General features: G+C 39.6%; 1 protein-coding gene and 1 pseudogene across 8 annotated transcripts in view; both read right to left on the bottom strand.

The window, feature by feature from the left end:
* SLC30A6 (solute carrier family 30 member 6) overlaps positions 1-16,754 on the bottom strand; it is a 60,426-nt gene that overhangs the window by 14,316 nt on the left and 29,356 nt on the right. For 5 of the 8 annotated variants that reach the window (XM_003908486.5, XM_009183961.4, XM_031655057.1 and 2 more), the window contains 6 exons: positions 16,596-16,690; positions 12,540-12,588; positions 12,104-12,223; positions 5,864-5,966; positions 3,936-3,983; positions 1,312-1,380 (listed from right to left, as the gene is read on the bottom strand). In XM_003908486.5, coding sequence (XP_003908535.1) covers positions 1,312-1,380; positions 3,936-3,983; positions 5,864-5,966; positions 12,104-12,223; positions 12,540-12,588; positions 16,596-16,690 — 484 coding nt within the window. The remainder of the gene's footprint in view (positions 1-1,311; positions 1,381-3,935; positions 3,984-5,863; positions 5,967-12,103; positions 12,224-12,539; positions 12,589-16,595; positions 16,691-16,754) is intronic. The other 3 variants (XM_021924723.2, XM_021924724.2, XM_031655058.1) reach the window with 2 other exon arrangements.
* Positions 5,979-8,023, bottom strand: LOC103876839 (annotated as a pseudogene).

The following is a 16,754-nucleotide window of genomic DNA, read 5'->3' as shown; positions in this document are numbered from 1 at the left end:
ACTTGGCACCTTCCCAGTAAGGAGGGAGGGGATGTTACAGTCTCAAGTTTTTCTTCTAATAAATTTTAGACATCCAAAATAATGAGAGAGGGAAAGAGCTGGGGAAAGTGAAGGTGAAGAAACCATTTTCCCACTACAAAAGCATAGCCTGAAACTAAACACTGCAAAGTGGGTAACATCACTGACCTGCTGGACCAGCTTTGATCTGCTTATCTATAAATTTGTGCTATATTAGAAAAATCAAATCCTATTTTTTTTAAATGATACTGTAGAAGAGTATTTAATGACATAGAAAACGGTTCATGATAAATTAATTAAATGAAAAGAGCTAATTATAAAACAGCATGATCTCATTTCCTGTTTTTTTTAGAGACAGAGTCTCACTCTGTCACCCAGGCTGGAGTGCAATGGCGTGATCTTGGCTCACTGCAACCTCCGCCTCTCCTGCCTCAGCCTCCTGAGTAGCTGGAATTACAGGCGCGTGCCACACCACCATGCCCAGCTAATTTTGTATTTTTAGTAGAGACGGGGTTTCACCATGTTGGCCAAGCTGGTCTCGAACTCCCGATCTCAGGTGATCTGCCCACCTTGGCCTCCCAAAGTGCTGGTATTATAGGCATGAGCCGCGCCCACTCCATGATCTCATTTTCTAAGGAAAATAAATGTATAAACACCAAAATATCAACAGCAGTTTTCTTTAGATAAGATTACAGTGCTTTACGTTTTCTGTATTTTCCTCATCATTCCTAACCGTGTCATAAAAACATCTCTCTGGTATTGAGGTTCAAACTGAACTAGAAAATACGAAATTTTATGCTGAAGCAAGTTGTGTTATTGCAGTTCTTCAAAATATTCAGCAAACTCTCCAAAATGAGAACTGCAGTTAAAAAAGAAAGCAATTTGCACTTCTAATTTTTAAAAACATTTTATTTGGGAATTACACTGACTACAAATTTATCTTATCTGGACACTCTTGTATTATTACCATTAACATGTTTGAAGGAAAAAAATAAAAACATTCTTCTATTGTTGGGATTACACGTCTGTAATCCCAACACTTTGGGAGGTTAAGGCGGGAGGACTGCTTGAGGCAAGGAGTTCGAGACCAGCCTGGGCAACAGAGTGAGACCCTGTCTCTAAACAACAAAAAATCCCTCAATTAGGTAATTGAATTCATGTACATTTTAGACTTTGCTTAACATAACTAGGAATCCAAAGGCTCCAGAAAATTTTAAAGAAATACTTTTTTTCAGTTTTAAAACTGGAAGACTATTTTAAATTATAACTAAAGTCATATGTAAACGAACATACCAATGAGCCAAAACCTAGGGTCCAAAAATGTTCATTTCGGACTTCTAAAACTCCATCCAAGGTAGATACCTAACCAAAAACAGAAAGAGGTGATCAGAGTTGTCTGTACTTAACATATCCAACGCAGTTTAGTCACATTATGGACTTAGGCATAGCCAAATCCTGCACGAGGACACTCATTAGCTAAGAGAAGTTTCAGACCACTCAAGATACCATTCCTGTTTGTTCCATACTGACCCAAGACCTTGCTTTCCTAGTTTCTTGTTTGCCCCAATTCTTTTAGAATCAGGTCTCCACTGCTCAGTTTTAAATCCCTACCCCCACCAATTTATGCAACAGTGTATGGTTCTTTTCATTTTATCAATATGGAATATATTTATATCTAGCACTTTGTGGTATCAGATTTTTTACTTAATTTTTTTGTTTTCTCAATCACTTCTTTCTCTGAATTCCCTTATAACAAAGCTCTGCACAACACAGGATGTTGTTTGGATGTGAGTCTAGAAGAAATTCCAAGGCCAGATATATTGCGTGTAGCCCACTGGTACAGTGGCACAGGACACATACCCAAGGCCAGGCTTCACTAGTTGAGAGTAGTACCCAGTTATACTGGTAAAAGTGGCCTCTGTGACACTGACAATCAAAGGTTTAAAATAGTTTCAACATCAAAATAGTTCATTATTTTATTTCTTCATTAGTAAGTAGGTGGAAATTTATAACAACTTAAAAGAAAGTCTAGGCTGGGCACGGTGGCTCATGTCTGTAATTCCAGTACTTTGGGAGGTTGAGGTGGGCAGATCACTTGAGGCCAGGAGTTCCAGACCAGCCAGGCCAACATGGTGAAACCCTGTCTCTACTAAAAAAGTACAACAATTAGCTGGTGGGGAGCAGAGAACATGGCACTACACTCCAGACTGGGCGACAGAGCAAGACTCTGTACCCCCTAAAAAAAAAAAAAAAAAAATCACAGCATTTGACTGGGCACAGTGGCTCATGCCTGTAATCCCAGCACTTTGGAAGGCCAAGATGGGAGGACGGCTTCAGGGCAGGAGTTCAAGACCAGCCTCGGCAATATAGTGAGACCCATCTCTTTTTATATATATATTTTAAAAAATAACTAAAGGCTGGGCACGGTGGCTCACGCCTGTAATCCCAGCATTTTGGGAGGTCAAGAGGGGTGGATCACTTGAGGTCAGGAGTTCGAGATCAGCCTGGCCAACATGGTGAAACCTCATCTCTACTAAAAATACAGAAATTAGCCAGGCGTGGTGGTGAGAGCCTGTAATCCCAGCTACTCAGTAGGTTGAAGTAGGAGAATCGCTTGAACCCAGGAGGAGAATTGCTTGAACCCAGGAGGTTGCAGTGAACTGAGATCATGCCACTGCATTCCACCCTGGGTGATAGAGCAAGACTCAGTCTCAAAAAAAAAAAAAAAAAAAACAGGCTGGGCACAGTGGCTCACGCCTGTATTCCCAGCACTTTGGGAGGCTGAGGCGGGTGGATCATGAGGTCAAGAAATCAAGACCATCCTGTCTAACATGGTGAAACCCTGTCTCTACTAAAAATACAAAATTAGGCCAGGCGCTGTGGCTCATGCCTGTGACCCCAGAACTTTGGGAGGTTGAGGTGGGTGGATCACAAGGTCGGGGGTTCAAGACCAGCCTCGCCAAGATGGTGAAACCCTGTCTCTACTAAAAATACAAAAATTAGCCAGGCATGGTGGTGGGCACCTGTAATCTCAGCTGCTCAGGAGGCTGAGACAGGAGAATCACTTGAACCTGGGAGGCGGAGGTTGCAGTGAGCCGAGATTGTGCCACTGCACTCCAGCCTGGGCGACAGAGCGAGACTCCATCTCAAAAAAAAAATACAAAAGTTACCTGGGCGGGCCAGGCGCAGTGGCTCACGCCTGTAATCCCAGCACTTTGGGAGGCCGAGGCGGGCAGATCACGAGGTAAGGAGTTCAAGACCAGCCTGAACACAGTGAAACCCTGTCTCTATTAAAAATACGAAAATTAGCTGGGTGTGGTGGCATGCACTTCTAGTCCCAGCAACTCACGAGGCTGAGGCAGGAGAATCACTTGAACCTGGGAGATGGAGGTTGCAGTGAGCCAAGACAGCACCACTGCACTCCAGCCTGGGCGACAGAGCGAGATTCTGTTTCAAAAAAAAAAAAAAGTTAGCTGGGCATGGTGGCACATGCCGGTAGTCTCAGCTACTCTGGAGGTTGAGGAAGGAGAATCGCTTGAGCCCGGCAGGCGAAGGTTGCAGTGAGCTGAGATCGTGCCACTGCACTCCAGCCTGGTGACAGAGCAAGACTTCGTCTCAAAAAAAATAACTAAATAACTAAATAAAATAAATAAAAATCACAGCATTTATAATAGGTTGGTCGTTAGGCCATTACCTTCCACATTTACTTCAAGTGAATTTAATTTCCAAATTGAACAATTTTTAATTCTTCATATTTTTCTGTTTGCCACTATATTATGGCTCCTAGTATGTTACTGTGAAGAACACGAACTTCCCTAAAATAAAATTCTAGGCAGAGGTGAATAAAGTATTAAAAGTATCCACCTTTTCAATTTCCAATATAAAATAAAATGATTTTATTTACTATTCCATCTTACCTCTCTGATGAGTTTGTCCAACTGACCAATAACATGCGGTGGTGTTGTCTGGGGAAAAATACAATAAAATATGAATAACGGCGGGAGGAAAAAAGTTTGCCAACAATGGTCCTGAACCCGCTCCCCAAAAGGATTTTAAGCTAGCCTTTGCTTTGACAGGTGTCCTATCATTAGAGAAGAGAGGTTTCAACTGGCCCCACTAGTGGAGCAATGTCATCCACTGGCCCATACCTGTTTTTCTATCTTGAAGACAAGATAAAAAGATAAATAACACTTAACCAACCAACCAACAAAAAATCTTTGGGAAATGGTTAGAAAGGTAATATTTTGTATAGGGCATAGCACTATGCAACTATTATCTTATTGTTTTTATTGTTTCCGGAGATGGAGCTACTGCCTTAAGTTTTGGAAAAGGCATAAGGGTAAGACAGAAGTAACCACAGTGCTTACATGCACATCTAGCCCTGGGAAACTGCCTTTCTATTCAGGGTGTTCCTATTGTTTCAGTAAGTAGCAATGTGTCATTTAAAATTTTAAGTTTGAAATTTTAAAGTCTCACTAACTCAGTGGCAGGAAATAATAAAATAGTCATAACCAGATTACACAAAAACCAGAGCGCATTACTGAGGGAAAATAAATATCTAAAAAAAATTTCAGGCTGGGTGCAGTGGCTCATGCCTGTAATCTCAGCACTTTGGGAGGTTCAAGGTGGGTGGCTCACCTGAGGTCAGGAATTTGAGACCATCCTGGCCAATGTAGTGAAACCCCAACTCTACTAAAAATACAAAAATTCTAGCCATGCGTGGTGGCACGTGGCTGTAGTCCCAGCTACTTGGCACGCTGAGGGAGGAGAATCGCTTGAACCCAGGAGGTGGAGGTTGCCGTGACCTGAGTTTAGCGCCACTGCACTCCAGCCTGTGCAACAGAGACTCCGTCTCAAAAAAAAAAAATTTTAAGTAACATTGTTTTCACTTGAAACATAATAATAATTTTAAATTTATGATTTTGTCACATTATAAATACAGGAGGATTTGTGCCTATTTTACGGGCTAATGGACTTTCATCAAGTTCTTACTATATGAATTTCAGAGATTATTGTTTGACTTCATTTCTAGCAGGAGCTTCCAGTAACTAAAAATTTCACAATCTGTACTGTTAAAGGGAGGGCATTAACAAAACATTTTGTTTTGTTTTTCTGAGATGGAGTCTTGCTGTGTCACCCAGGCTGGAGTGCAGTGGTATAACGTCAGCTCACTGCAACCTCCGCCTCCTGGGTTCAAGCAATTCTCCTGCCTCAGCCTCCTGAGTAGCTGGGATTACAGGTGCATACCATCATGCCTGGCTAATTTTTGTATTTTTTTAGTAGAGACAGGGTTTCACCATGTTGGCCAGGCTGGTCTTGAACTCCTGACCTTGTGATCCACGCACCTTGGCCTCCCAAAGTGCTGGGATTATAGGCGTGAGCCACCTCGCCCGGCCAAAAAACTTTTTGTAATTAAAAAGTATGGCTGGGCACAATGGCTCTCGCCTATAGTCCCAACACTTTGGGAGGCCATGGCAAGAGGATCATTTGAGCCCAGGAGTTTGAGATTAGCCTGGGCAACATAGTGAGAGCTCATCCCTACAAAAATTTTTAAAAATTAGCTGGGTGTGGTGGTGTGTACCTGCAGTCCTAGCTACTCAGGAGACTGAGGTGGGACGGTCCTCTGAGCCTGGGAGGTCAAGGCAGCAGTGAGCCGAGATCCCACCACTGTACTCCAGTCTAGATGACAGAGCGAGGCCCTGTCTCTTAAAAAAAAATAATAATAATAAATTAAATTAAATTAAAAAATAAAAATTTCAATCTGGTAGAAGAACACATGCAACTTTTTAATCTGGTAGAAGAACATGGCTAACATTAAGCATGTACATTGGAAGAAGAACCTTACCTGGAGTAAGACTTTCCCACTGTACACACTCATGGGATACATAGTGCCAAATGTCATCAAGGCAATGGCTATAGCAGAGGCAGTGTCTACGGCAAAATAATTACTAAAAGGAAAAAACAATTTTATATTTTAAATTTATATCTCACTGAGCATATTACAACTAAATCTCCTGAACATTAATTATCTAAACCAACAGGACTGAGCAACAGGACACAATTTTACCACAATTGGCTACTACTCGCAAAGAAACATTTCAAAGAAAAAAACTCCAGTTTTTAGAATTCTTTCCTGTCAAAGTTTAGTGGAAAAATAACTAATAATTATGTTAATTAGTAGGAAGAGGTATGATGAAAAAAATGTGGACATTTCTCCGTTATGCATTTTTTTGTCAAACTACCTGTCAACTAGAAAGAGCTGAAATATATTTTTTTGCTTGAGACAGACAAAAAACTTCAACTGGTAATTTTTTTTTTTAAAGAGACAATAAAAGGAGGTTTTTAAATTCAAAGGTATAACTGGATAAGTAGATTTGTTTACAATCATTCTTGTGAAATACTTTTTAAAAAAATATGACCAATTTCTTTGCAAATAGTAGACACATACCTCAACTATGATGACCTAATTTTTGGTGGATAATGTACATGATTAGGCAGAAATAGGCAAGCTCATACTGGTAGATTAACCATCAAATAGTGAAAACTCTGTTTGTAGCTCCCACTTCTTGATCGATTTCTATTCCCACTTCATCTTTTACCACCTTGTCGACTTCCTGAGCGACTCCTTTGTCCACTCTGTCTACCTGACCGGCTGCCAGATCAACCACTTGACCAGCCCAACTGGCCATTTGACCAGCAACTCCTCTGTCTGGAATTAGAGGATGTGTTTCCATCATAATAATCTTCAATTTCAGGTAATTTGGCTGGCACTGAGAGTATCCAGTCGGAATCATGCCACTCTGCCTGTAACCTTTCTGACTTAGTTGTAGGAACACCAAAGCAAACACCCACATTTCCTTTCAGGAGGCACATTCTGGTAATCTGAGACACTGCATTACTACTCAGCTTTCTGTTAAGTTCTTTTCAAGCACAGCTGACATCTTGTATTTCCTCTAGGCTTTCCAGATTCATGGTCACAAATCCCTTATCAGAGGTGATCAAAGATCGTGGTTCAAAGCTTGATGCACCAGAAATGTGGGCCAAAGCTGCAGCCAAGGCATCCACTGCCCCTTTCTCTTCTATCAGTATCTGAGCTGATGGTTGGAAAAAATCAACAGCAGCATAAAAAAAGGAAGCCAGAGAGCTTATGGCATCCATGCTTTTAGACTTAACTAAATAAATTGTAGAAGGAACAGCTACACATTTAAAAGTAATTCCTGCTTTTTGTTCCACATATCTTAGTTGACCTCTTTCTCTTGGTGGATAAAAACATATACAAATCCCTGTCCGTCCAGCTCTACCTGTGCGTCCAGAATGATGGATATAGGACTCAATATTCTGAGAAGAACTTTGAATCACCAGGTCAACTTCAGGAATGTCCAAACCACGGGCAGCCACATTGGTTGCCACCAAAACTTTAAAACTACCTTCTCCGAAGCCTTTTAGTATAATTTCTCTTTGTGACTGTGCAATGTCCCCATGTAAACACTGGGCATTCTGTTTTATGTGTGGATTCATGGCCATTTCAGTTACATTCCTTTTGGTCTCACAGAAAATAATAGCCCTCCCTTCAGACCCACTGCAGACTTGAAGGACATCTCCAATAACTGCTGGCCTCTGAGAGCAATGACACTGGATGGCCAAATGTTCCACAGTAGCTGCAGCCTTTTGAGTCATTTTTCTAACAAGGTCAACCTGTTCGTATCTGGATTTCATGCATTTTTTTGCAACTTTGTATACTCACTGTCGGCAAGCTGCAGAAAAAAGTAAAGTCTGAGGATTGTCTTCAGAATCAGTTTTGTAGGATTCATGAATAATATCTTCAACTTGTTCAGCAAAACCTAAATCTAACATTTGATCCACTTATCAAGCACAACGTGGCACAGTTTAGAAAGATCCAATCGGAGCTGGGCGCAGTGGCTCACGCTTGTAATCCCAGCACTTTGGGAAGCCAAGATGGGCGGATCACGAGGTCAGGAGATCGAGACCATTCTGGCTAACATGGTGGAACCCCGTCTCTACTAAAAATACAAAAAAAAAATTAGTCGGACGCAGTGGCAGGCACCTGTCATCCCAGCTACTCGGGAGGCTGAGGCAGGAGAATGGTGTGAACCCAGAAGGTGGAGCTTGCAGTGAGCCCAGATCACGCCACTGCACTCCAGCCTGGGCGACAGAGCAAGACTCCATCTCAAAAAACAAACAAACAAACAAAAAACTGTTTCTTGATTTCTCTGGAGTCTTTCAATCAAAGGGATGGCAAAAGAGAATGTCTTTCTTTCCTGTTCCCGTCCGTGCTTGAGCTATTAAATCTTTTCCTTCATATACAGGACCAAAAGTCTTAACTAGAATAGGAAAGAGAGATGTTTCCTATTCAGAACTTTGACCTTTCAGAAGTTTTACATTCTCTTCAGAAATAGGAAAATTGGAGAGGCTCCTTCTTTCTGCTCACGTGTTAAGGTCTCCTCTAGTTTATTATCACTTGATTTATGAGTAGAACTATCTAAGGATGATACTTGCTTTTTTTTTCACATTCATCAATATCTCCATTCGGTAGATCTTTTCTTACTAACTTACGAGATTTAAAGAATTCATCTGAAAGTCTATTAAATCCTCCTTCAGTATCTCCATTTAGCTTCTCTTTCATTTTAGTTTTTTTCATCTTGGGAGCATCCAGGTAATCTGTAACACCATTTTCTCTTGTTCCTGATTTCTCATCTGAGTCATAATGGTGCCTTGACTTCCTTCTGTCACTCCAGCACTATGTAATGTGCTTTCAGCGTATCTTGTTTCAATCTTCCTAACAACCATATAAAGGAAGTACAGGTCCATAATCCATTATCTGAAACTGTGATATCCATAACGCCCTTTTGCCTCTCCTTCTTCTGGCTCTCGGACTCCTCCAAGGGTGCTTCCAGTTCCATAATGTACCCCCAGAGGAGTTTCCCAGGCATTACTGGCCACTGCTGCCTCCCTCCGGGTACAGTGGCCACAACCACCTACAGGCAGAAAAAACGTGAAAGGAAGCAGGGGCAGGGCGGCCGCTCGGCCTTGGCCGTGTGTCACTCAACTAGTAATTTTTGATACAGAAAGACTAATGAAATATATAAGTAATTATATCAATTTTCCAGTGAGCAATAATTATTTCCAATAAAAGTTCAAATTCCCCAGGAATTTCACCAGGTAAGACTCTCCAGGAATTTTTTATGGTAACACTGTAGCCAACATCAACAATTCAAACTGGCTGAAGTTCTACCAACAATACAGACCAAAATGCCAATAATTAAAAGCTGATTGTGCACTCTTTTCTACTTTTCCCCACATGCTGGGAATAGAAATGTGAATGAGACACAATCCTTGCCCTAGAAATAATAGGAGATACACATGTGAAAAACATAATGAAGCACTTCGGGCACTAAGGCAGAAATGTCTACAGTGTACCATGGCTGCACCAAAGATTGAGTGACAAGGCTACTGGGGTGGGGATAATCCAGAAAGGCCAAATATAAAAAGAGAAGGTGACATTTGGGCAGAGACTTCAAAGATGAGCAAGTGAAAGCAGCATGTGCAGGGGCATGAAAACCATCACCCAGCAATAAAACCACAAATAGTCAGGAATACATAGATGGTTAGTAAGGTTGGTAGGAGCCTGATTACACAGGACTCTGTGTAATATAATTATATTATATATGTGATAATATTAATATATTATATATGTTGATAATATATTATATATCATGATATAATATAGTATATATCATAATTATATCATGATATATATTATATATCATAATATATCATGATATAATATATGATGATATATAATATCATGATATATATTTTATATATATGTCTCATATATATATATAACCTCCACCTCCTGGGTTCAAGCGATTCTCCTGCTTCAGCCTCCCAGGTGGTTGGGATTACAGGTGTGCATCACCATGCCCAGCTAATTTTTGCATTTTTAGCAGAGACAGGGTTTTGCCATGTTGGCCAGGCTGGTCTTGAACTCCTGACCTCAGGTAACCTGGCCGCCTCGGCTTCCCAAACTGCTGGGACTACAGGTGTGAGCCATCGCACCCAGCCAAATAAATAAATATTAATAAACAATTACACAAGGCTTGGAGATGAATTAGAAATGGCTTGGGGAGTGGTGAGAGGGGAGGAGGGAGGAAAAGTGGATATTTAAGGATGCACTGGAGTTCTTCAAAAAACTAAAATATTAGGGGGATGTGGGGGGATGGTTAACGGATACAAAAATATAGTTAGAATAAATAAAATCTACTATTTGATAGTAAAAAACAGCGTTACTACAGTCAACAATAATTTATTGTACATTTAAAAATAAACAAGAGCATAATTAGATTATAACACAAAGAAAAAATAAATCCTTGAGGTGATGGATACCCCATTTATCCTGATGTGATTATTATGCACTGTATGCCCGTATCAAAATAACTCATGTACCCCATAAATATATATACCTACTATGTGCCCACAAAAATAAAAAATTAAATAAATTAGATAAATACAGAATTATCATATCATATGACCCAGTAATTTCACTTCTGGGTATATACCCACAAGAATTAAAAGGAAGGACTCAGGTATTTGTACACTCGGGTTCACAGTGGCATTATTCACAATAGTGAAAGAAGTGGAACCAATTCAAATATCCATTGATAGATAAATGGGTAAACAAAATGCGTTGTTTACCCATTATGCACTGGAATGTGACTCAGCGTTAAAAAAGAACGAAATTCTGACACGTTACAACATAGATGAACATTGAGGACATTATGCTAAGTGAAATAGGCAGACACAAAAGAACAAATATTATATGATTTCATTTCTATGAAGTACTTAGAGAAGTCAAATTCCTAAAGACAGAAAGTAGAATGGTGGTTTCCAGGGGCTGTGAGGAAGAAGAAAAGGAAAGCTGTTTAATGAGCATGGAGTTTAAGGAAGGAAGGAGGAAAAAGGTTCTGGAGATGGATGGTGGTAATGGTTGCATGTAACATCACTAAATTGTACACTCAATGTAAATAAAAAACTCTATGTTGGGATTATAGGCATGAGCCACCATGGCAGGTGGATCACCTGAGGTCAGGAGTTCAAGACTAGCCTGGCCAACATGGCAAAACCCCATTTCTATTAAAAATACAAAATTAGCCAGGTATGATGCCAGGCGTCTGTAATCCCGGCTACTCGGGAGGCTGAGGCAGGAGAATTGCTTGAACTCGGGAGGCGGAGGTTGCAGTGAGCCGAGATCATGCACTCCAGCCTGGGCACCAAGAGCGAAACTCCATCTCAGGAAAAAAACAACTCTGTGTTATGTATATTTTAATGCAATTTAAAATAAGAATGCATTGGCATAAATGACAGTATTTTTCTTGTATCTCCCATTCACTGAGATGGGAGATACAAGAAAAAACAGTTTCGGAGTTAAGGGAAAATAGGTTCAGTTAAAGTAGACACATACAGAAGTCAGGAAGACACGTCTTTTGTAATTCAATAGAGATGTGGGCTAGAAATAAAAATCTGGGAATCCCACAGAAGTAGCAAACAAAAACAAATACTTGCATGTGATTTTAAAGGAAAATACACAAAACAGCAAGAAGAAGAAGGACAAATTCTAGTAAAGACTAATATTTAAAAGGTGGGTAGCCAAAGAATCATATGCCATAACATGTTAAGCTTAAAGCAGCTGTAAAGCCTATTTCCTAAAAGGCTTTATTTTTAAAAAATTGTTTCACACCTACGTCCTCTTCTCCTCCCTCTCTCAGCAATAGCAGCTGTGGTTCAGATCTCTTTCTTACTGTTCTCTTTTCTGTTTTACTCATCAGGTCAGCAGTAGGCAATTTAAATTGTTTTCCAGTCTGCTTTATATACTGTGGTAAGAAATACTTATTGAACCCAAGCCCCTTAAGTTTTCAGATGAAGACACCTAAGCAAAAGACGTGATCTAAGTTACACAGGTCATAAGCAAAACTGCTAGAAGCTTGACCACTATCCATCCTGCTGATGCTCTTAAAATTAAGGCCCCAGAAATCAAAACATACTTGACAACAATAAAAATACTCACTTAATTTCAATGAGCATATATGTAATGCAAAGAGCAAATGCTCCAGCAAGATCAATCAAAACAAATGGATTCATTCGGGGAAGGAAGATACTGCTAAGTCCTGGAATAATTCCACACAAGCTAAGAAAAAACAAACAGAAAGAGTATCCATTAGCAGAACTCACATAAAACTGGTGACAACCTTGTAAAGATAATTTGTATTTTGGTACCACATAGTGTACTTCTTAAAGAAAGCAAAAAGGATTTGTGAACAAAGCCCTTTCACTTATAAAGTTCTCTTTTGTATCGTCAATTAAAAAGTAAAAGGAGAATAACAATCTGATCTGTGTGATTCATGTAGTAACCTCAGCAATGAATAATTTAAGTTCCCACGATAGATGCATTTCTTGTGTATTCCTTTAAATTATGCATATCATGAAACTCCGTAACATCTTACCTTCGACTAAGATCTGCAACATGCTCTTGAAGCCAGCTCGTACTAGCAGCTTTAAGAAGAAAATACTTAAATTATCTGTATAGAAGAAAATAAACCACTATCCGAAATATCTGAGTTCTTTAATTTTAAAAAATAAATTTGGCAGTGATTGAATAACATTACAAAAGAACATGCTACTCCTCAAATCTATAAATGTTTCCTCTTTTATGCCCTTATGCCACTAAGTCAAAAGCAGTTTCAACTATTATACAATATACAGTTGACCTGAAGGAATTAATGAACTTAGATATGTCATTGTTACTATTAAAGTTTTAAAGATTCTTTATACTTTTTCTTTTGAGATGGAGTTTTACTCTTTTTGTCCAGGCTGGAGTGCAGGGGTGCCACCTCGGCTCACTGTAACCTCCCTCTCCTGCGTTCAAGCAATTGTCCTGCCTCAGCCTCCCATGTGGCTGGGATTGCAGGTGCATGCCACCACACCTGGCTAATTTTGTATTTTTAGTAGAGATGGGGTTTCACCATGTTGGTCAGGCTGCTCTTGAACTCCGGACCTGGGTTTCACTATGTTGGTCAGGCTGGTCTTGAACTCCTGACCTCAGGTAATCCGTCTGCCTCAGCCTCCCAAAGTGCTGGGATTACAGGTGTGAGCCACCGTGCCCGGCGGTTCTTTATACTTTTAAGCAAAGCTTCCTAACCAGTGTGCTGGGAATGGGCCATAGGTATAGGCTGAGTATCCCAAATCTGAAAACCAAAAATCCACAACTTTGAGCACCAACATGATACTCAAAGGAAATGCTCATAGGAATATTTTGAATTTTGAATTTTCAGGTTTGGGATGCTCAACCCATATATATAATTCAAAGACTCCAAAATCTAAGACAACCTAAAATGTGAAACACTTCTGGCCCCAAGCATTTCAGATAAGGGATATTCAAATGACATACAAATTACTTCCTTCAACTCTCAAAAAAGCCAGGTGAGGACCTGGATACCTACAAAGATACCTGTCAGTTACTATTCTTGGACAAGTAGCCTGTGTCTAGGCTCAAGAATCCTCCTCCATTTATCCCAGAGTGCTATAGAAATATCCATTTTTAAAATGTGTACCATCATGTAAAAAAGATTGGCAAGACTTATGCAAAAGAAAAATAGTTGAGCAGTTAAGTAAGATGTCAGAATATCTGGATTTAAATCATAGCTCTGCCTTTAACTAGATGTGTAGCACTGGGTAAGTAATTTAATCTCTCAGTGCCTTAGTGTAAAATGGGCATAATAAAAGTATTTACTTCATATGGCTAGAATTAAATGGGCTATTCTACGTATTTAGCAGTGCTTGGCATATAGAAAGTACTTAATATTATTTTCCACTTAAATTTCAAGTAATTTCACAAATCTTTTTTCTTTTTCTTTTTCTTTTTTTTTTTTTTGAGACGGAGTCTCGCTCTGTAGCCCAGGCTGGAGTGCAGTGGTCGGATCTCAGCTCACTGCAAGCTCCGCCTCCCGGGTTCATGCCATTCTCCGGCCTCAGCCTCCCGAGTAGCTGGGACTACAGGTGCCCGCCACCTCGCCCGGCTAGTTTTTTGTATTTCTTAGTAGAGACAGGGTTTCACCGTGTTATCCAGGATGGTCTCGATCTCCTGACCTCGTGATCCGCCCGTCTCGGCCTCCCAAAGTGCTGGGATTACAGGCTTGAGCCACTGCGCCCGGCCCTTTTTCTTTTTTTTTGAGATGGAGTTTCACTTGTCACCCAGGCAGAAGTGCAATGACGTGATCTCGGCTCACTGCAACCTCCACCTACCAGGTTAAAGGGATTCTCCTGCCTCAGCCTCTCGAGTACCTGGGATCACAGGTGCCTGCCACCATGCCTGGCTAATTTTTATCATTTTTTAGTAGACAGGGTTTTGCCATGTTGGCCAGGCTGGTCTCGAACTGCTGACCTTGTGATCCGCCTGCTTTGGTCTCCCAAACTGCTGGGATTACAGGCGTGAGTCACCACACCCAGACTTCATTATTTTTAAAGCCAGAGTCTTGCTATGTTTCCCAGGCTGGACTCAAACTCCTGAGCTCAAGCAATACAATCACCTCAGCCTCCTGAGTAGCTGGGACTACAGGCACATGCTACCAAGCCCAGCTAATGTCACAAATCTTGATGTTTCTGGGAACCTTCATTTCCAGCTAATGAAAATATACAGTAGGCTGGGAGCAGTGGCTCATGTCTGTAGTCCCAGCACTTTGGGAGGCTGATGTGAGAGGACTGCTTGAGCCCAGGAGTTTGAGACCAGCCTGGATAACACAGGGAGACTTTGTCTCTATAAAAAATAATAATAAAATAAAATAAAATAAAATAAATAAAGATATAAACTAGATAACTTTTCTGGAAATAAATTTGGCAATATACAACAAAGCCTTTAAAAAATACTGTATTTTTAATCCAGTAAATAATTCCTTCTCAGGGAATTTATCCTACAGAAAGAATAAAAAATGCAGACAAAGTTGATCTAAAGAGGCTGATTATAGAGTTATTTATAAAAGGAAAAGTTGGAAATGTATAAAATATTTTAAAATATTCATAACAGAATACTATGCAAGCATTAAAAAATCATTTACATTCAAAGAGTATTTAATGAGAAGCAATACTGAAGACATAATGCTAACAAAAAAGCCAGACATGGCCGGACGCAGTGGTTCATACCTGTAATCCCAGCACTTTGGGAGGCCAGGGTGGACAGATCACCTGAGGTCAGGAGTTTGAGACCCGCCTGGCCAACATGGGGAAACCCCGTCTCTGCTAAAAATACAAAAATCAGCCAGGCATGGTGGCACACGCCTGTAACTCCTTGAACCAAGGAGGCAGACGTTGCAGTGAGCTAAGATTGTGTCACTGCACTCCTGCCTGGGCAAGACAGTGAGACTCCGTTTCAAAAAAAAAAAAAAAAAAAAAAAAGCCAGGCATAAAATTGTAATATATACAATTCTAAGTAAGCACATAAAATTATCTGTACGTGTGCATACAAAAAAGTGAAAGGAATAACATAGAAATGTTAACATATTATCTGTGGGTCATAAGATTATCAGTAGTCTTATTTCCTTCTTATGTCTTCCTGATCTTTACAGAGAAATAGTGTTTCTAAATCTCTGCACCATCTTAAAAATTTCTAGAGTAAGTGTTATAGTATTTTATAAATTATGAATTTTTTTCAAGAAATTCAGGTGATCATAAGTAACATTATTTATTTTTCTAATTCATGCAGTAATTCTTTAACTCATACAAACACAACTTATCTTCATAACATTCATGAAGTTGTTTAAACTTGAATGGGCATTTCAGAAAACTTTCTTCTCTTGCCTGTCCTAGAGTGAGATCTAAAAAGATCCACACCTATCTGTGCTTCTCTATACTTCAAAGTGTGGGTCTGTGCAAACATCCCACTTCTGTTTTCACCTCACTTCTCCATCTCTTAGTGGCTAACTCTTTTGTGTGTTAGTGGGATTCCAAAACACTGAAATTGTTGAAAAATGCCAATAATTTAGACTGCAAAAGTGAAAAATCAGTCTGAAGTTGTAAACACTTCAAAATAAAAGGATATTTCAAAAGAAATAAAGTTTGGCTACTTGCAAATATATATGCCCATCCACCATTGCCAAAGAGAAGTTCCTGGGAACTTACTTTATTAACAAAATACAACTATTTTCAATTAGCATATCAACTATTCTAAGTATACTGAGACTTCTAAAGTGCTTACAATAGACTTTTCTTAGATAGATTACACATTTAAAATCTCACATTATTTGGTAAATGTAATTTTTCATCATCATATGATTTAATTTACAGGTCACTCCTGCCTGTTTCAAAATAATTTGTTATTTTAAAGCTTGAACTAATGAGATTTTGTTTTATAATTTTCCACTTAAAAAAGACTTGAGAACATTTGGGCTAGTTCTCTCTTCTCTTCAGAATATACTTCCTCATTGATTTGAGTGAATGAAACAAACAAAAGACTTGTTTTTATAAGAGATTAGTTGGATTTTTATATTAATAGTAAATAAAAAACATACCTTCTGAGACATAAGCAAAAGGTTTATTCCGAATAGAAAGCATCGTGAACAGGTTGAAAGAAAGAGCCACAAAAGTACCAACTAATAATCTTCCCCTAAAAAGAATGATAACATTCACCTTTAATTTGTTCTTGGTATTATCAGTAGGTAATTTCAATA

This window comes from Papio anubis, chromosome 14 (genome assembly GCF_008728515.1).
Source record: "Papio anubis isolate 15944 chromosome 14, Panubis1.0, whole genome shotgun sequence".
In the NCBI taxonomy this organism is placed as follows: Eukaryota; Metazoa; Chordata; class Mammalia; order Primates; family Cercopithecidae; genus Papio; species Papio anubis.
Note: the sequence above shows the minus strand (reverse complement) of the source record. Positions and strands in the feature narration are given on the sequence as shown.